At 31.7% G+C, this 20,869-nt stretch overlaps 1 protein-coding gene across 1 annotated transcript; it reads right to left on the reverse strand.

Annotated features, from left to right (window-relative positions):
• Positions 1-8,738: 8,738 nt before the first annotated feature.
• Positions 8,739-10,038, reverse strand: LOC107932783 (ethylene-responsive transcription factor 3). The gene has a single exon (XM_016864879.2). The coding sequence runs from the start codon at positions 9,591-9,593 to the stop codon at positions 8,976-8,978; it is 618 nt and encodes a 205-aa protein (XP_016720368.1). The 5' UTR covers positions 9,594-10,038; the 3' UTR covers positions 8,739-8,975.
• Positions 10,039-20,869: the final 10,831 nt, after the last annotated feature.

A 20,869-nucleotide genomic window follows, 5' to 3' on the forward strand; every position in this document is an offset into this window, starting at 1 on the left:
TTGACATTGCCAAATGTCTTAATGTTTTTATTTAATCTTGTATTAAATACTCAACATTTGACTCTTACTTGTCCATTTTGCATTCAAAAGAATTTCATCTTAGTTAATTAGGGAATAAAGTTGGCAAATTAAATCCCCTTTGTTGTATTCATTTGCGTGATGGGGTTGGTTTGGAATTTTGGATTTAGTCCCTATAGTTTTTATACTTTTCGAATCGGTTATTTTCAGTATTTATACCTTTTAAATTTTCAAATTTTAGTCCCGACCCAAACATTCAATTATTAGTATTGTATTATGCATAAAGTTGTAGATTTAGATCATATTCTGTGATTAAATCATTTTAAGTCCTTATACTTCTTGAATTTTAAAATTCTAATCTTGACACAAACAACCGTCAGTAATCTATGAATATAATTTTTGGTGAGTAATATATGAAAAAAAACAAGTTGGCATGACATTACACATATGAAAAAATCTTTGCCGCTTAGATTTTGAAAATAGTACAACTCAACATAATAAATTTAAAAGTTATCGTTTGGCGAGGACTAAAATTTTAAAATTTGAAAACTACATAGACTAAAAATGACAAAATTAAAGTATAAGGATTAAATCCATAACTTTTGTAAAATATAGTGACTGATAGTAAAATTTAGCCTTTTTCTTATGTGGTACATGTGTTATTTTTTTGTTCAATGTAGTACCTTTATTAGACAAAAATTATACATTTGGGTACTTAATAACGGTGTTAACTTTTTAGTGCTTAATTTGGGTTTTATATTTTGACTCGATGAAAATTCATAATCAACTAATAATTCAAATCGACTTTAAGACCCGAATTATATCATATCTATCAAACTGTATTTAACAGATTAAACAAATTCATAATTAACACCAAATTTATTCTACTAATTAAAATAATAAAAATTTTAAATCAAATAATATTAACAATTAATTTTAATCCGATTAATCCTAAAACTCGAATTTTACACTAAGATATATAAAAAATAATATTAACAATTATCCTTTTGTTTAAAGTAGAAGTGAAAAGTTACTTCATATTAAAGTATATTTAATTATAAATTATAAGATAAGTTCGAGAATTTATCTAGATGTACAAAATATTATATAAAAAATAAAATTTATTGGTTTATTTTTGTTTGAGTCCCTTTTTCACTGTGGAATTTGGTATTTAGACTAAAATAAAATAAAAATTGAATTGTTTAATTGAGGAATAAAGTAAATCGGATAAATATAAAAATTATATTTGAATTTTGATTTAATATGAAATTCGATACGCAAATTTTGATTTTTGTGTAATTATATGTATAAAACTTTAAAAAATGGTTTAAATATATACATAAAATGTTGATTTTGATTCAATTGTGCATATTTAATTTGATGCTGCGTAAGTATAATAATTTATGCATGTAATACGTAAACGTAAAAGGGTATTTATCGATAATGGTGCTAATAATTTGTAAAATTTAAATTTAATCAAAAATTTATGTATAAAATCACGTATAATTAAAGTTTGTGTATCAGATTGCAAATTAAATTTCTATTTTTTTTTATGTCCAAATTTTCAAAAGTAGGTTTGAGGTGGTGCATTATGTGATGGTGATTGGTTTGGGAATTTTGAGATTTGCTTGGCTTTTATATTATTTAGATTTTTTTTATTAGATATGGTAGGCCATAAAATATAAGATATGATTTTCAAAGAATTTAATATTAAAAATAATTAATCAATATTTATTTTTAAATGTAATAAATTTACATAAAATATAATTTTTAATATTTGAAAAAAATTAAATTGTACCTTTCGGAAACACGTTAAGTTGCCCCTACTCTGGTGGACAATTCTTCAACATCAATTCCATATATTCTTGAACATTTTGAGGACGACATGATGGAGGACACTCCTATGGACAATACTTGGGATCTTTAAACTTCCCTTACTTTTGAGGATGATCCTACACCTGCTGCTGAGAGGATGGTAAATTCTGCTCGTGCTCAAAAATACGCAGGGAACGCACGATAACGCTACTCAAACTCTCCTCCGTGAACCTCTTCATAGGCCTCCTTATTCTATGCGGAGCTAGCTCCAGAAACCACAACAATATATAAAGGAGATGAGTAGGAAAAAGAAGAAGATGCCATGAATCTTGGGCTCATACTGTATTTTTGAAATTGCATGAATCTCTGTTGGATTTAACTTGGATGAACTTTTAACTTTTTGTTTGTATTATTGTCATGTTTCTTCAACAGCTGTGTCCACCTCTCAGCAAGGGGCACTACTGTTGGGAGATGCAAGTCTTCAAAGTATGCTTTTCCTATTGCCTTTGTTTCAACAGTCCAAGTTAAACATGATTAGGGCAAAAATAGTTTAGCCCTAACCAAACTTGTTTATTTCCTTTGTATCACCCTGGACATACCACGTAGCCAATAACAAAAAGGTAATATCCCCTAATATATGGAATTTCAAAAATTTACAATTTAGTCCCTACTATTAAAATCATGTAAATTTTTCACAAATTAGTCCTTGATTTTCAAACTATTAAACTTTCATATTATGATTTTAGAATTTTAAATTCTAAAATAATATAAATCAGTCCTAAAAATCATGTTTTGAAATATTTACAATTTGGTCCTTTTAATTTAAAACATGCTAATTTAAGTATAACTTTTCCAATACTTTAGATATCATATTCTTATAGTCTTATCATAAAAATTCAAACTTTGAGTTCTCTGGTTAATTCTTTGATTTTGAAATTTTGCATGATTTTCAATATAGTTCTTATTTAAATTTTTATTAAATTAATCACTAAAAATCATCCACCAAATTATTCATAAAATCATTCACGATTCACGTCATACATGAGCATAATACTTTCATCACTTAGAACATAGAAAGTAATCATACACACTTAATTCCAACAAATTCACATCAAATTATACATTCAGATAAATATTACATAATAATTGGAACAACGTACTTTGACTTCAAGCCTCCATGGTTGGTTTCATATGAAAGGACACTCTTGAACTAGAATTGGATGTAATATCTCACTTTAATTTCAAAGAATTTTAGGCTAGAGATATGCTTGAATACGAAATGGGCCAAATCGAAATAAATGGAAAAACATATTTTTCCTCTCTCTTCCCTCCATGCACCCCACGTTGGGTCTTAATATAAGAGAATAATTTCTCTTCATATCTCTAGACTTTTCTTCTTCTTCTTCTTCTTTTTTTTGGTGAAAAGATAGAAATACAAAGAAAATAACTTAGATCCTCAAAGGAGGATCTTCAAACAATTTTAAACCTAGGCTCCTAGTATGAACTAACTTAGCCAGACTATTAGCAAATTAAGTTATCCTCTCTGGGAATATACTGAATTTTCCACTGATCCATCTTTCCCAAAATGAAATAATTTTTCCTAACCAAAGCAGAGCGAGAGAGTTCTGGAGAGTCCTCCAAGATGGCATTAACAGTTTTAATACTATCAGTTTGGATTAGAAATTTTCTGAAACTCCTATCCAGAATAAGATTTAGCCCATCTAGAATTCCCCAAACTTCTGCCTCCAGAATAGTGTAATTGCCCAAGTATTTGGCGAACCCAATGATCCATTCACCATTATGATCTCTCACACAACCACCATCTGCAACGAAGCCTTCATCGAACCTCACCGAACCATCTGAGCTCAAACTCACCCAGCTGTTAGGTAAGGGCCAATGTTGAAGATGATTTCACGCTTTATGAGATGAATTCCTTAAAAAGGAGGAAAATTGTCTCGCCCAACTGTAAGAGATTTTAATAATGTCGTTAGCACTCCATGTAATGCTTTGGAAAATGGAAAGGTTCCGGTTTTTCCAAATACGCCACACGATAATCCTAAAGAGACATGGCCAATTGATTCCACCCCAAGAAGAAGAGTGGCTCTGAAGATTTCTCCTCATCCAGTCGAGAAAATATCCGGAATAGAAAGCAGAAAGATATTGCTGTGGAATAAGCTTGTCCCAAATGCCTCTGACAACATTGCAATCTCTGAGTATATACAACACATCTTCATAATTGTATCCACAAAGGCTACATGCACTATTACTCCCAAAGCCTCGTCTTACCCTCTCAGCATTTGTGAAGAGACGTTGTTTAAGAGCCAACCAGATGAAAAATCTAATCCGATAAAGGCCTTGATACTTCCATAGTATTTCCTAGAGCCGCTCTTTTAAATTAAAAGTCCCTCCACGAACTTTCTCATAAACGCTTTTAAGAGAAAAAGAGCCAGTCAATGTAGCTCTACAAATAATCTAATCTGGACCTGGCGAAGGATGAGGTAGTGGAACGGTTACTATTTTGTTGATAATCTCCTCAGGAACCCAAAGTCGAAAAAAATCAAGCTTCCAAGAGCCATCACCTGTAACCATACTATTAAGAGAACAATCTAGAAAAGGGTTAGCAGAATAAGGGATAAATTTAAATAAGGGACCACAATTGGGAATCCAGCAGTCATGCCAGCACGTGATGCTATTTCCGTCTCCAACTGACCATATTAAGTTCTTATGGATAAGAGGCCACACCTTAGAAATGGATCTCCATAAAAAGGAACACCGATTCCTTGACAAATCATCCGATAAACTACTAGGGATTTTATATTTTGACCGAAGAACCTGAATCCAGAGGGCATTAGCATTAGAAACAATGTTAAAACCAACCTTATCATGAAAAAGGTGTTGTGATCCTTTAGCTGTCTAAGACCAAGACCTCCGTGAGACTTAGGTTGACACACGGAATCCCAACTAACCAAGGCCATCTTTGAACTACCATTGTGAGCTCCCCATACAAATTTTTGAACAATGCGCTAGATCCCATCACAGACACCTTTGGGAACCATCATTATTTGTATGAAGTAACTTGGAATCGTCTCTAGACTTTTCTTTATTTAACATTTAATTACATGATTTTAATCTAATGGTTTTAATTTCTCCCATGAAAATATCTTTCTCTTTTATAATTTAAAATTCAAAAATAGTATTTAATGACAAAATAACTAAATTACCCTTTAAAATATCTTTTGTCGTATTTAAGACATAAGGATACAATAGTCTTTTTTGAAACATGGCATATTTATTTGTCCTAAGCATGTAAATATTATTTATTTATGGTATAATTACAATTAAGCCATTCTCTCATAAAGTGGTAAAATTACACTTTAGTTCTTATACTTTTCACCACTTTCTAATCTAGTCCATATCTTAATTTTTGGACTTCACCTATCAATTCATATCCATGTCACATTCATAAAAAAGATATTTCTTAAATTTTTCTCTTTTCCTAAACTAGTAAATTTGCACTTCTAATCCATCTTTCATAAATTTCCAATTTAATCTTTACTAAAATTTCACTATTCATATATTTTTTTCTCAATGTCAAATTTTGGCTTTACTATCATTATTTAATTGATAAACACTTGCTTTTTGGGAAATTTTGATATTTATGTTTCGAAATACTACTATTGGCGACACTAGAATTTTTAGGGTGTTACAATCAATTTTTGATCACTCCACTGATAATTCAAATGACACATTTGAGTAGCATTATTGATTATGAATGTACATTAAAAAGATTTTTAGATAGGATTCAAGTCTTCTGGATAAAGAAGACAACTTCAAGAGAGTTTTGTCTCCTATCTAAGCATTCAATCAATTCAACTCAAAATTTAATTAGAATTTATAATAAAACACATATTATGATAGTTAAGTATCACATTAGACATTTTCAAAGTACATGTATCACATTAAAAATTTTATGAAAATACAAACACCATAATAAAACACATTTTGATAGTTCATGTATCACATTGGATGTTCATTTCAAAGTATAAGTATCACATTGGATATTTTATGGAAGTACATGTATCAAATGTGACATTATCCCTTCAAAATTTAATCAGAATCCAATATAACTATCAATTACACAATGTTCTATAATAAAAATTAAATAAATATATAAATACTTATCCATTTTGAATCAAACTCGGATAGTAAAATAAGATTGTGAGATGGATCTGTATTATATACCATAATGATACAGTTACCAAATTTGTACTCAAAATTCCCAAAAATGTGATGCAATAAATATGAATATATATTCATTTATTTATGGATAATTATTAAATTTATACATCAAAATTTGTCTAATTTAATACATAAATTTGTTTTATTGTATTAAATCAATTGAGTCTTAATCCAGTTAGCATTGTTATTATTGTCAGTGTAGGAGGATGTGGGTTCGAGCGGTGCTGAAGAGCATTTATTCTCTTATTTAAGGGTTGGGATGAGTTATGAGTAGTTCTAAGTATTGTATCAACTTATAAGTTATAACCTTTTCAGTTAATTCACATATAAATTAAATCATTTATTAGTAAATATATAAATCTATACAGTTAGTTTTTGCTAATTTATTACGTATAAATAATTGGACTTTTAATTTTTACTACTTCTTTAATGGTACAGTAGAGTTAATTGAGTTTTAGCTTGACTAACATCAGCATTGTTGTTAGTGCAGGAGGACGTGAATTCGAGTGCATTGAAACGCATCATCCTCCTATTTAAGGGCATTGTATAAAAAAACAACAAATATGATATTTAAATCTTCCCATTTTTAATTCAATTAAAGCCTTATTTTATTTTTATATAAATTTTTGATAAATATAACTTTAATTTTTATCTCAAGTTTTATGAATGATTTCTGAGTAAAAAGGATCAACATTCACTTAATGCATAATTAAGTACTTGAATTTCATGTTTTTTAATGTGATATTTGTATTATGTTATTTTTTAAGGGTAACTTATACAAACAGTCACTCTGGTTTCAATTCAGTCACTCAACTTTCGAAAAATGACAGATCAATCACTAGCGTTATCGAAAAATGACAAATTAGTCATCGACTAACATTTTCCGTTATAGACTTAACGAGACAACTGAAGTGGCTAGTTAACTAGCCATATTAGATATATCTATGGCAGAAACCCACCCAATTTAAGAAGAAATTGAAAAAAAAACCTAATAACAAAAGAAAAAGAAGAAAAAAAAACAATGAAGAGACTATAAAATCTCTTTCAAAGTCTCCAATGGCCCCAATACAACCGACCCCACAAACAAACAAACAACACCAATGACAAGTGCTCCAACCTCTACCACTTGCACCACCATTAAAGTGGGTTAGGGTTTTTTTTCCCATATTCTTCTTCTTCTTCCTTTAGCTGTTGTTGTCGTGGATAAATTTTAATCTCCCCCAACACTTCATCCCATCAACACACAATCGAGTATGGGGAAAGGCCCTCTCGTAAATCCCAAAAAAAATTACCTTTGACAGCCTCCTTTTACAGTATAAATTGGAAGGTGAGAAATGAACGACATCATTGACCAAGAACCCCAGAGCCATCACCACTTAGGGCTGGAGGGCCATTTGTAAATTGATAAACAGAGGTTGGGAGAACGATACTTGAGGGGATCCAAGGTTTCTGGTTGAAGAAGATTCTTATTAGCTCTCCATCCACACAAACCATCACGTAAGATTGCTTTATTGATTTCTGATTTCGTATTTCAAATTCCCCCTCTCCCCAAATAAAAAATTACAAATAAATGGCTTTATTATGATTTGCTTTTTTCGGTGACCTAGACACACAAAATGATTAGCAGAAGGAAAAGAATGGCAAGGGTAGAGGGGAAGGGTTGTATTCTTGTAAGGTAAGAGATTTGGGATGGAATGCAGACTACTATTGATGAATCAAAGGTGGCTTAAGTAGGGAGTTTTTTTTTTCTTTATTCTTCTTTTTATTCTACTGCAAGTTAAAAGGGGATGGCACAGAGGTCGTCGTTTCCACATAGGATGCCAACATAGCAAATTAACGAGTCACCTTAGCTTTCTGTTACGTCTGTTATGATAGTAATCAATTTGTCATTTTTCGAAAGTTGAGTGACCGAATTGAAGCCAAAGTGAATATTTTATCAACTGCATCAAAATTGAGTGACTATTAGTGTAATTTACCCATTTTTTAATTCAATGTAATACCTATATTTAAAAAAATTATGCATTTTACTATCTAAATATAACTGTGTTAACTTTTTAATATTTAATTTAAGTTTTGAGGTTGATTCAATGAAAATTCATACTTAATTAATAATATTAACAATTAACTTTTACAAAATCAATCCTAAAACCTGAATTCAATCACCCATCAAATTGTATTTAACAAAATAAATATAAAACTACACAAATTTACAATTAATAAAGTAATGAAAAATACAAACCTAATTTTATTAATTAACTTTTATTCAATCAACCTTAAAACTTGAATTGAAAACATTTGGTACCAAAATATGTACAAATAATGAAAGCTAAGAAAAAAAAATTCGCAAGAATTGGGGATTTGGATCCATTGTTTTAAAGTTCTAAAGTAACATTTATATACAAAACAAAACCTTAAATCATCATTACTATATATTCCTAATTACAAATATTTACAATCATCAAAATGGTAAAACACAAAATCCCTTTTTTAATCTTAGTTTCCTTCAAACAAAAATAAGCCCCAAAAAAGAAAAAAAAACAGAAAAAATGGGGTTTTTACTTTTTAATCCAGTTTGTGAAGGGTTGAAATTGAAAAAAAAAGAGAAAAATTTTATACAAATATTAAAAGTTACAAAAAAAGATGAAGAAAAAATCAGATCTGAGATATAATAATAACATCACCAAACCCTAAATCATATATATTCTCTAAGAACAAAGATAATAATCACCGTTTGATCGAAATCAAAGGGCTTAGATTTCATCATACTCATAAAAAAGACTAGGATCATTTTTTTTCCATCTTAATCATATATCTCTTCTTCTTCTTTTTTTGCTTAAAAATAGCAAAAATTAGAAAAATAGATTTGAATAATTCTTCATCATCAATCATGATCATCATGTTGATCAAAGACATAAAGCAGTGCAGTAGAGATCATCAACTTCATCCAACGGTGGAAAATTGAGATCAAAAGGCATCAATGTTTGATTTTGCTTACATGAAGAAGAAGCCATATCCCCATCGTCGACGACAACCGACGATGATGAATCACAGTCACTGTGAAAATCCTCTGGCAACACCGGCGGTTTCCGATGATGATAATGTTTCCGGTCCAACACAACTGATTCCAGCGGCGGTTGGGTTGGTCTTGGTCCACTAAAAGACTCCACCCTACTACTCATACTGCTCCTCGTCGGTCTTTGTGGGTTCATTTTCGGGTCTTGAAAATTACCCATCAGGTATAACCGACGGTGGTGGTGATCGATCGGAAAAGCGGTAGTATTCGAGGGATTGATTGGGAAATTCGTTTTGGCTTTCGGTCCACGCAGTGTCATCGCCGCCGTATCGTAAGCTCGAGCTGCTTCTTCGGCGGAATCGAAAGTACCTAACCAAACCCTGGTTTTTTTCCACGGGTCTCGGATCTCAGCTGCGAATCTACCCCATGGTCTTTTCCGAACACCTCTGTATTTGGGTTCTTCTCCATCGGGGATGACGGCGGCGGCGAGACCCCTCCCTCTCCTCATCGGAAAATAAGTAAAAAAATGGGTTTTTTTTTTCGAATCTCACAAAAGGGTAATCGAAAATCAAGTGTATAAGCTCAAAATATTAAATAAATGGTAATAAATGTTATAGAAATACAAAGGAGATTGATGATGAAAAAAAGATTATAAATAAAAAAGGAAGTAAACTGACTAAATCAACCCAAACCAAAACTAATATATTCATAAATTTTATATAAATTTAAAAAAGAAAAGAACAGAAAAAGATTGAAGATGAAAGAGAGAGAGAGAGAGATCAAAGAAAACCAAACAAAATAACTGGGAAAAACAATTTGAAGAAGAAGGAGATAGGTGTGGGATGGGAACTGGATGGCACCAAGGTAGGAGGGGGAGGCCAACCCTTCTCATCTACACATAAATTATTTTTATTTCTTTTTATGAAAGGATTTTTTATTTTTTATTTTATTTTCGTATGGTTTTTTTATATCATATTAAAAATCTTTTAATTTATATTGATTCAAAAGTTAGAATTTGATTAAGGGAAAATTAGATAAAAAAGACGTTTTTTAAAAATAATTAAGGATTTAGGCTTTTTTTTAAGTTTTTTTGTTTTTCTCTTCAAAATGACTTAATTTTTTTAAATATGAAAAAAAAACTTAAATCTCTAATTATTTTTTAAAAACGGCCTTTTTATTTAATTTACGCTTTGGTTCATATATTATTGGTAAAGATGAAATCGATTTGATTAAGTTGGATTTTTTAAATCATTTATTTTAATTCGGTTCAGTTATTGATATTTTTTTATAGTAATTGTCAATAAATTTTAAATTATTTTAACTAATTTAAATATAAATATTTATTTTTATATAATAAAAATTAAAATAAATTATATATTAAATAAAAATAAATTTTCGTTCAGTTTCGTGTAACTGCGATTTTTAAACTTACATTCTATAAACCATCCAAACAACTTAATTTGGGTTGATTTTTGGTTTTTCATTTTTTCTTATTCAACCCTACTTTGGTGCAATATTTTAACTTTACAAACAAATTTATATATCGTTATATCATTTATTTATTTTTTGCTAAAGTACACATGTAATCATTCAATTATTAGTAATTTTATTGGATAAATTGAAGAAATATATTATTTTTTTAATTTAAGTATTTAGGCGGTTTTTTTTATATTTATCGGGATATGTTGTTTCTGGAGAGAAAAATGAAAACGCGTCCTACAGAACGTGCTTTCACTTTGTTAAAAATTGTTTTTTTTTCTTATGGTTGGAAATTAGAAGTTTAAAGATTTATTCTTATCTGTGTTTTAGATAGACATTGTTATAGTTTTAAGGTATGTTTGAATTTACATTAATGCCTTGGAGCATGGTGACCTACAAATTTCATCTGCCATTTGAGGATGGATCCATCATCTGAGAAGTCGGGATTGCATTGCGACTCAAGGTCCCAGTTGACGTTGATTAAACGGTCAAGGGTTGAAGTGTACCTAGGGCTTCAAGTTTACAAAGGTTACGCTGTCAAGGGATGAAGTATAACTAGGGGCCTAATTGACAGTGGTTATGCAAACACATCAATGAGTTTCACCTCATCAGATGAGGATGCTTTATAAAACCCATATAGAAGTCTAAGATCATAATCATAGTGAAAAACACAAGGGCCTTTCAGTATAATCAAGTTATTTATTTTATCTGTCTCTACCAAAGGCGGTAAGCTCATTACGGTAACCTATGATAGAGTTGGCGGCAACAAGGTTTCCAGCGGGAAAAAGTTATTGTGCAGTGCATAAAAGATGAAACGTGAATCGGGCTAGCATCAATTGTTTGTTGACATACATGTGTTGTTGCAGGTATGTGTCATGGTTAACAATATCGATTCCCATTTTGACCTTTATTCGAGATTCTATTACGTATGGTGAGGTACTTATGCTTTTTAGGCATGTCGAATGATCATCCAAAATTGGATTCAGACATGATATCTAACTTTATATTACTTACGGTGAAAGCGAGTCCTAGGATCCCGATCCCAATTTTGATCGCACACATCCGTAGCGAATATGATTACAGTATGTTGTACCACAAGGCATGGTTGGCAAAATAGAAGATGTTGGATAAGATACATAAAGGGTGGGAGAAATCATATAATGATTTTTGGCAATGATGTCAGGTACTGGAGCAGTACGTACTAGGTTCCGTAATCGATCTACAAACGAAGCCTTCGTATTATCGTGATCGCTTGGTCTCTGGAAAAAAAAGTTTTCCATAATTTTTTTGGACTTTCAAACAATGCATAATTGCATTCTAGTATTGTAAGACACTTGTACAAATTGACGACACATTCATGTACGAGGGATACCAACATCAGTTGTTGTTGGCTATTGCATAAGATGGTAATTGAAAAATCCTGCTAATAATTTTTACAATAATGCCCGAAGAATCCAGAGATGATTGAGATTTCTTCCTGACTAACCTGAGAAGGCATGTTGTGCCGTAACCTAATATATGCATAATTTACGACAGGGGAACCGGAATACAAGTTGCAATCGATTGATGTTCAAGCCTCTGGAACCGTGCACACTATAGGTATTGTGTATAACATAAAGGGTCTAACTACATGGGCCGATACCATAAGGATGCAGAACGGTGACATGTCATTAACATGTGTATGTTGTGCATGGTATTTTCCATATCACTGCTTAATATATACATTGGGTTGCAATGCATGGATATAATATTTATTGTCTTCAGCAGGGTAAGAGCTTGTCTAACATTGTTTCTATGAAATGCTGCAGAAATTGTAAGTTGTAAATGAACATAGTGCGATGTACCTTGATAGGATACCCAAGGAGTAGTAGACACAACAGTATTATGGAGGACTACGATATAGGCACATGACAACGAACCTAGTGAAATACATTAATTTCGTACAAAAGGGGATGCGTCATTTGCCGGTAACCTCGATGGTCAAACAAATGTATTTCTTATTAGTATTCGTATTTCTAAAGCGGGCTGAGAAATACGAGGGACAGATACAGGGCGCTCACGTTTGGTGCGAGTCGGTGTTAAAAGATATTGGAGAAAATGCAGAAAGAGTGAACTCATTGTCTTCAGTGTGTCACTCGTGTCTAAATCAAATATTTCGGGCTATAGAGTTCCGCAAACCCGACGAATGAGTTATTGAGGGAGTTTATCGTGTAGACCTGAGACAAAAGACCTGCGATTGTGGGAGATTTCAAGCACTTTGTTATCCATGCAGACATGCAATTGCGACATGTACCTCGGCACGTGTAGATTGCATGACCTACCTTGATGAAGTTTACAAACTACAACGTACATATCATGTTTGGAAATCTGAATTCCCACCTGTCCTAGATGAAAGCATGTAGCCGCCTACCTCGCACAATCCTTTCGAGTTGGTACTAGATATTAACTTGCGGCGCAAGCCAAAAGGTCAGCCGAACTCAGCTCGGATAAAAGACAATATGAATATTCGAGAGTGGACAGAGCAACCGAGATTATGCGGTTACTGTAGGAGCCTAGGGCACACTAAGCGAACATGTCCACACCTGGATGGAACATCAAAGAGAAGAGTTAATTAAAACACTAACTCATTCATTAATAAACATAGAAAAAAATACAAAAAACCCATATAAATTCCATATGTTTATTTTATTCATTTATTTTTTTTGGAAATTGTAAGTTAATACTAATTATTAAAGTAAGATAATTACAATACGAAATCAAATATTTTAAAACAAATCATTTCTTTTTAAAAATATTGTAATTGATAAATGGAAAAAGAGAGGCTTAAATGAAAAAGTAGAAAAAAATGAAAAAAAATGATTGGAACTAACCATACGATATGGTTCAAAACAAACCAATTTAATAAATTTGTTGTGTAGATTGTAAATAAGTGTCTATTTGGAATGTAAATAAAGTATACAATTTGGTGTCAATAAAAGTAGAACAAGTACATTTTGGGTGGAAACATTTATTATAATATAGATTAAAATTTAACAAACTAAAGAATGAAATATTTGAGAAAAAATTACAAATAATATAATCATTATCATTTAGAATGTGTGCCATAGCCAGGTGGGCATCGGGTATGCCTAAGGTTCTATTGAACAAGTTGGGGTGGCGACTCCTCATTGTCTACGTCTTCGTCTTCATCTTCACATGGACCTTGATATTGATCTCCATATTCACCTCATTTCTCTATGGTTGACTACGTTTGGGTCCTAGTTTCCCATCATACATCCCCCTGTATGAATAGGCTGTTGTGAGGGTAATCCTCATCGGTAGAACAACAATGTTAGGGTTGTTTGTGACGCTATCAATGGATAACTATATGGCCTTGCATAATCCGATTACTAATTAAAGGTGAGAATTGTTAACGATATTGGATACGTCGGTGTTGCTGGTGATATCGGTGAGTAATATGGTGCGGTGGGTGGCGGTGGTACGAAATATACACTTGGATAATGTGTTGATGCAGTGAATGATGGTGTGTGTAGTGGTGCTTGTGTAAAATAAATTGGATTAGCACCAAAAAAATATGAACCATATTAACTAGGACGTTGCATAGCAATTGGGTCCCTGTGTGGAGCTAGAGCAAATGTTGATCCTCTCGCTGCATATTTTCCTGACCTAGTATTGATGGGCCGTCGTCTTGGTCTCCTATGACGATGTTGCCTACTCCTTTCTGCATCTGATAGTAGATACGACTTGTTGTTATAGCTGAACCAATCAATGTAATCTAGACATGTCGTCAACTTCGGTGTGAGAAATGTTTCACGCGTTGGCAAGTAATCATACCTACGCTACCACACCTCGATATATTTTTTTGTGGAATGTTGACAAATCTTCCTCGAGTCTCCCCTACAAGTCAATCTTTTGTAGGTCATCGAGCTCCTAAGGTGGTGGCAAAATATGTTGCATACACCCAAACTCCCGTATCACTTAGTCGAATTCGTGCATCTCGACCGTTGCAAAAACAATCAATGGCACTTTGATGTACCAGATGTTGCGATTGACCAAAAATTCGGTCGGTACACATTCTTTAATTTTTATATCCGCATATGGCATCTATACAAACTATAGTAAGAATTTACAAATTGTAGCACGTGCTTATTATTTAATTTCAAATGCTGGAATAAATATTATATACATTTAAATTTCATAAACTAATCTCCTCTGAAGATTGTTGATTAAAGCTAGCTGAGTATCCTCAAGCTCGGACGGTATACCTGTGTGCCTTGCGCAATTGTTCCACCTATTCAAATCATATATTACAACAATGAAAAAAATAATAGGATAAATGATATTATGAAATGAATTTTACCATATTACGAGTGGGAATTCATAAGGGGGTCCACTCGAGGCCGTAAAAATGGTAGTCAATACCATGCCCCCGATTAAAGAAGGAGCATGCAACCACCAATTTTAACTTTTTTTAAATTTGTTGCTCGACACATTTCTCGGTACAATGTCCCCAACACCGCTAATCCTCAACTAAGTTGTCCCGCTTCTTTTAAGTCAACTAATAGTATTAGCCACTTTTAATTTACCAGATTTTGAGATTTATCTGGCATAAGCATTACCCCAATCAACCTTAAGATGAATAGGCGCATGAATTGTTCTTTTTCACCCTAAATTCTAACACATTCCCTAGTAGTTGCTTGAATGTTGCGCTCCAATCGACACTTGCCACTAGCCCCGTAATGACTTCCCCATCGACCAGTAGACCGAGTTGTAAATCAACATTCTTGAGTGTAATTGTACACTCACTGCAGGGAAGATGGAATGTATGTGTCTCGGGTATCAATCTTTCCACCAAAGCATTGATAAGTTAGGGGTCCAATTTAGTCCCCCCGAGCATGCGAGCCACGTATAAGAATCTTGTATCTCGCAAGTGTCCATGAATGGCAATTGATGCACTTCTACTTAAATTGTATATGTACGTCTCCAAAATCCGATCTTCTGTCTAAGTATATAAACATAAGAAATAATGATGTTAATAACATAGTAATTAACTAATTAAAATTAAATAATTTTATAATATTTTCTTACCATTTGTAATTGAACGCTAGAGATGTGCTTGTCATCTAAACGAATAAGCTGATTTGCCATTTTACAAATTATAAGGAATAAAATAAAATCGAAGAGAATAGGATTCAGAGAAAGATTTAAAACAAAATTATCGAGAGAATTAAGAATTGAGAATTGAGTTTGAATTGAAAATAATGAAGTTTGAAGGGGTTTATATAGGAAAAAAATATGGTTGTTGGGGTGTAGTCGTTGGAATTGTGAACGTTGGAAAAGTTATCGTTGCCCTGAAAACACGTCCTACAGGTGTGTTTTCATTGCCTTGTCATTGAAAACGTGCCTGGTAGGACGCATTTTCATTTCTCTCTCCAGAAATAGCATACCCGGTAAATATATTAAAAAAGTCTAAATACTTAAATTTAAAAAAAAATCAACATATTTCTTTAATTTACCCTTTCTTTTTTGGTCATTGGCCATTAAATGGTAAACGAAAAGATTACGTGTTCGTTAAATGATTACTCGGTATTTATACATTATGTCAATTTAGTCTTGATTCTAAAAAATATTAACCCTCAACATTTATGCATTGTGTAATTTGGTCTTTTTTGCAATTTTATTTTTCTTTGTGAAAATTTCACCTAAAAAGGTAAAAAAAAAAGAAAAAAAAGACACATTTATCAACTAAATTTGATCAAAATTTTACCAAAAAATGGAAACACTAAAGAATCCAAGTTTTTCTCATTGTTTTAAAATTAACCCTCAACATCGCAAAGAAAAACAAAAACTACAATAACAAATCAAATTACACATTATGTAAATGTTTAGAATTAAATTTAGAATCAATACTAAATTAACATAATGTACAAATATTGAGGGTTAAAGTTGTTATTATGTCAATTTTAAAAACTATCAAATCATCTTTCCGTTATCTTTATATTTTAGTAAATTTATTTTTTTTTTGTGAAATTTTTCATAGGATATATATCAAACTATTTGTGCCTAACATAATATTCATTTGGTGAGTCGAATAAACACATCTAAGGCTGTTTGGAGAGGGATGGCTTATTAAGGGTAGCTAAAATTCCCCACTTAGAAATAATTCTGAAGTTGATTGCCGCTTTATTTAAAAAATGGAGGTAGAAAATGCATACTTTCCATTTTCCATGCGAGAAAGCTACTATTATATTGAGAGATGTATCTTTAATAACCAACCTTCTAATTGATAAACAACCAATAACCAAAGAGAGCTATAAGTTGCAATTATGCTAATTTTTAAAACTGTCAATTTATCTTTCCGTTAACGTTCGTTGACAAAAAAAATTTTGCATAATTGGTTGACGATTTTGTTACTTTTCATAGTTAGGTAACCAAAAAAGAATCTTACCAATAGTTGCGTAACTACCACTATAATTTACCCTTTATTTTTTTAATATTTAATATTTAATTACTTACTAGTCTCGAATCAAATATGTGCTACTCTTTTAATTTTACTTGTGGAGTTTAATCAAATAATTTTCTTTTAATTGACTCCCATCTTTGATTTATTCCAATAAATATTTTTTTCCATTTAAAATTTTAAACATAAATTAAAATTTTAGATTCATTTTAATTTTTTAGTAAAATTAAAAATAAAGATGTCATTGAATGTTTCTTTTTATCAAAATGTTTTGCATTTATAAAAAAATAAAAAACTTTTGAGATTATTTCTCAAAATAGGTTTTTTTAGATACTTCGACATTTATGAGTGTTGTGGTTCCTAAGATTAAATTCCACATAAAATTCAAGTGGCTTGATTTGAAAACACTAAGAATATGTGCACCGGTTAAATTTTTTACTTTTCTCTCTCCCATTTTAACTCAAATTATTATTTTTAACTCATTATTCTCTAATGCTCTATTGAGGTTTCAATATGAACACAGCTCCTCGGGCAAGGCTCGGGCCGGACCTAAGTACAATATTAATATACTTTATACTTACTCAAGCCCAGCCTAGCCCAAAATATGTGCCTAAATTTTTGCTCGAACCCGCCAATATTTGTAAAAGACTAACTCAAGCTCATTTTAGGCCTGCCCATATTATATTTTAAAATTTTTATATTTATTTTAATATTTACATTAGAGTAATATTATATATTTAGTATAGGTTTAATTTTTTGTAATGTATTCAAATTACATCATATATAAAAATAACGTAATATAATGTATTATAAACTTAAAAATGAATCGGGTTGGGTTGGTCTCATACCTTGAATGTTCAAGTCCGAGTCCAACCCATATTTTAAATGGGCTTAATTTTTTCCCAAGCCTATTTTTTGAGCATAATATGTTTGCCCAAGCCCTTCCAAATTTCAAGCGGGTCTTTGGGCCTAAATAAATAACCTGACTTATAAACAGGTTTAGATGGATATCGAACTATTTGTGCCTAACATAATCTTCATTTTGGTGAGCCAAATAAACATATCTAAGGCTCTTTGGAAAGAGATGGTTTATTAAAGGCAGCTAAAATGCCCCACTTTGAAATGATTCTAGAGTTTATCATCACATTATGTTACAGATGGAGGCCGAAAATGCATACTTTTTATTTTCCATGAGAATTTTTTTTTTATGTTAGGAAAGTATCTCTAATAACCGACCTTCCAGTCGACAGAAAACCAGTAATCGAAGAAAGTTTAATTAACTTCTTATCATTATGTTATCAATCATTGGATGTTGTCCTAAACAAGGAGAACAAGGAATGCGATGGGAATATGATGAAATTCACGATACAACTTATCAATTTGGCCCCTGATGATAATACAATTGTCAAGAAAATGGATCAATATGCCACAGATTGGATGTTATACATGATAGGAGGAATGATGTTAGCAAACAAGTTTGACAACTTAGTTCATTGCATGCATTTGAATTTATTGTCTAATTTTGATTTGGCCAGCGCATTCAACTAAGGGCAAAACTCTAACATTCACTTTGCAAAGTGGCTCGACATCATATCGATGAAATAAATTATTTTTATATGCTTTTATAAATATAAGCATGGATGTAGATGTCGTAATTAGCTCTCATCGCTTTCTAACCACATCTAGGATCTCATGCTGAATCTACTAAATTTATCCAGCTTGAAGAGCCGCAGCCATCTATCTAGCATTACAGACCTAAGTCACTCGTTAAAGTTGCTTACTTAATTGGATTTGCCATGTTTGTCTCTGCAAACTATCCAAGTGCATCATCATCCTCATATTATTTTGGGGAGAGATTTAGTCAACCAAATCGCATAACTAATGATGGATATGGCAAGTATCAGGGCGGATTTTAAGTCGTTCACACCACAAACTCCCCATACATTGTAGCATTATTTGGCAAGGGATCACCTGGGTTTGATTTTTCTCATTAGCTACTCGAAGGAATGAAGCTGGATGCGAAGATAAAGCTCCGATCCACTCTCCACCGTGATGGAATCCAGTTTGTATCTGTCAGGCATCAAGTTGTAGAATGCATTTGCTTCAACGCCACCGATCATTGTATTATATTTTATAATTTTTTTATTTAATATAGAAAAACATTACGTAGTTATTTTTAAGTTATGTAACTTTTTTATTTAGCTGACAAATTCACTTACAAATTCTCTAAACCCTAAACTTGACATGGGAAGATTTTTGAAGGGAGTGGGGTGGATCCCCTTCAAGTTTGGTTCAAAGCAAAAGAAGGAATTGTGAACTTTTGCAGCTGCCATTCTTTTTCACAGAACCTTCATAGAGCCTTCTCTTCAATGGAATCTTCCTCCTCCTATAAGTGGCGGGGCTAGAAATTTTTTTGGAAGGATGGAATTAAATTGTATATTTTTATGATAGTAAAAATACAATTTCACAATTTTGATAGTCTATATCTTTATAATTTTTAAAGGATTAAATCAATTTTTTTATATTTTTTAGGGTCAAAGTGCAAATTTAACATTACCAATTTAAAATTTTATAAATTATAAAGGGTCTAAATAAAAAATTTTTCATTTTAAGGGAGACCGAAGCCCCTACCAACCCTCTTGGCTCCACCACTGCCTTTGATGATACTAAATAGCGACGTAATTTCAATAGTTACAACAATGAAGCTAGTTAGGAATAGTGGTCTAAGACAGGGAGAGCTAGATGGCAGAGGGTGACAATGGAAGGATTCTTGCCTCCGGTTCCTTAGTTCCTAAGGCTCAAGCAATTTGACCTGTCACCAATTCTGGTGGTAGTTTAGGTACATTTCGGCACTTAACGAGCTTGTTTTATAGCTCTTTGATATTTAATTATTACATTTTCAGCTTTAGTAGCTTAGGTTTAGATTATTAGAAAAATAAGTGTTTTTACGCAATAATTGATGTTAGTTGACCTATTAAGCCAATGTAAGCCTTATGTAGTGCTAATCAGTCTATTTGAGTGTGCTAATCAGTCTATTTAAGTGTGTAGGATGTGTATTTCTAAGCCCAAATGTAACAACCAGAAAGTTAGTGGTGTTAGAACATGTAGTTTCTGAATCCTATTTCCATAAATTGGAGTCGTAAATATTTTTGAAGTTATATTAGAAGTGAACTGAATTTCAGTTAAGTAATTTTATTGAATTAGGAATTAATTAAGGTATAGAAATTAAATCGCATAAGTGATAAAAGTGTGAATTGTTAAGGATTTATAATTAGAAATCAGTGTAAGTAAGAGGCTTAAATGGGAAATATACCTTTGGTTACATGATTATTTGGCCGGTTGGTAAACTATGGGGTATTTATATTATATTATAAATTATTAATTAAAGTAAATTAAAACAAAACAAAACATTAGATTAATAAAAAGAAAGTGGGAAGGAAGAGAAAAACATGAAAGTTTAATGTTTCAACCAATTTTGGGAGAAGAACATAGCTCGACGCACGACCTTAGGGTCTAAAAGTTTCAACCTTAGTTAAATTTAGTTTATTTATTTATTTATAATTTTTATGTTTTCAAAATTCCGGGAATTTAAGCTAGTCGACTCATATAGTACTTTTTAGTACTATTAAAGATTGTGGATATTGTCATTGATGGATAGCTGAAGTTCTAGAGATTAATTTGATGGATTTTAAGTTTAGAATTGAAAAAGGACTAAATTGTAAAGTAAAATGATGATTTTGTGCAACAAAGACTAAATTGTAAAAATATCAAAATTTTGAGGTAGAAATGAGAAATAGGGATTTAAATTAGTCCTAGAGTGAAATTAGTTTTAAATTTTGAGGTTA

The sequence above is a fragment of the Gossypium hirsutum genome, chromosome A04 (assembly GCF_007990345.1).
Source record: "Gossypium hirsutum isolate 1008001.06 chromosome A04, Gossypium_hirsutum_v2.1, whole genome shotgun sequence".
NCBI lineage: Eukaryota > Viridiplantae > Streptophyta > Magnoliopsida > Malvales > Malvaceae > Gossypium > Gossypium hirsutum.

Excerpts from the sequence above, each read along its gene's own strand:
- LOC107932783 (XM_016864879.2), bottom strand. The coding sequence starts at position 9,593 with ATGAGGAGAGGGAGGGGTCTCGCCGCCGCCGTCATCCCCGATGGAGAA.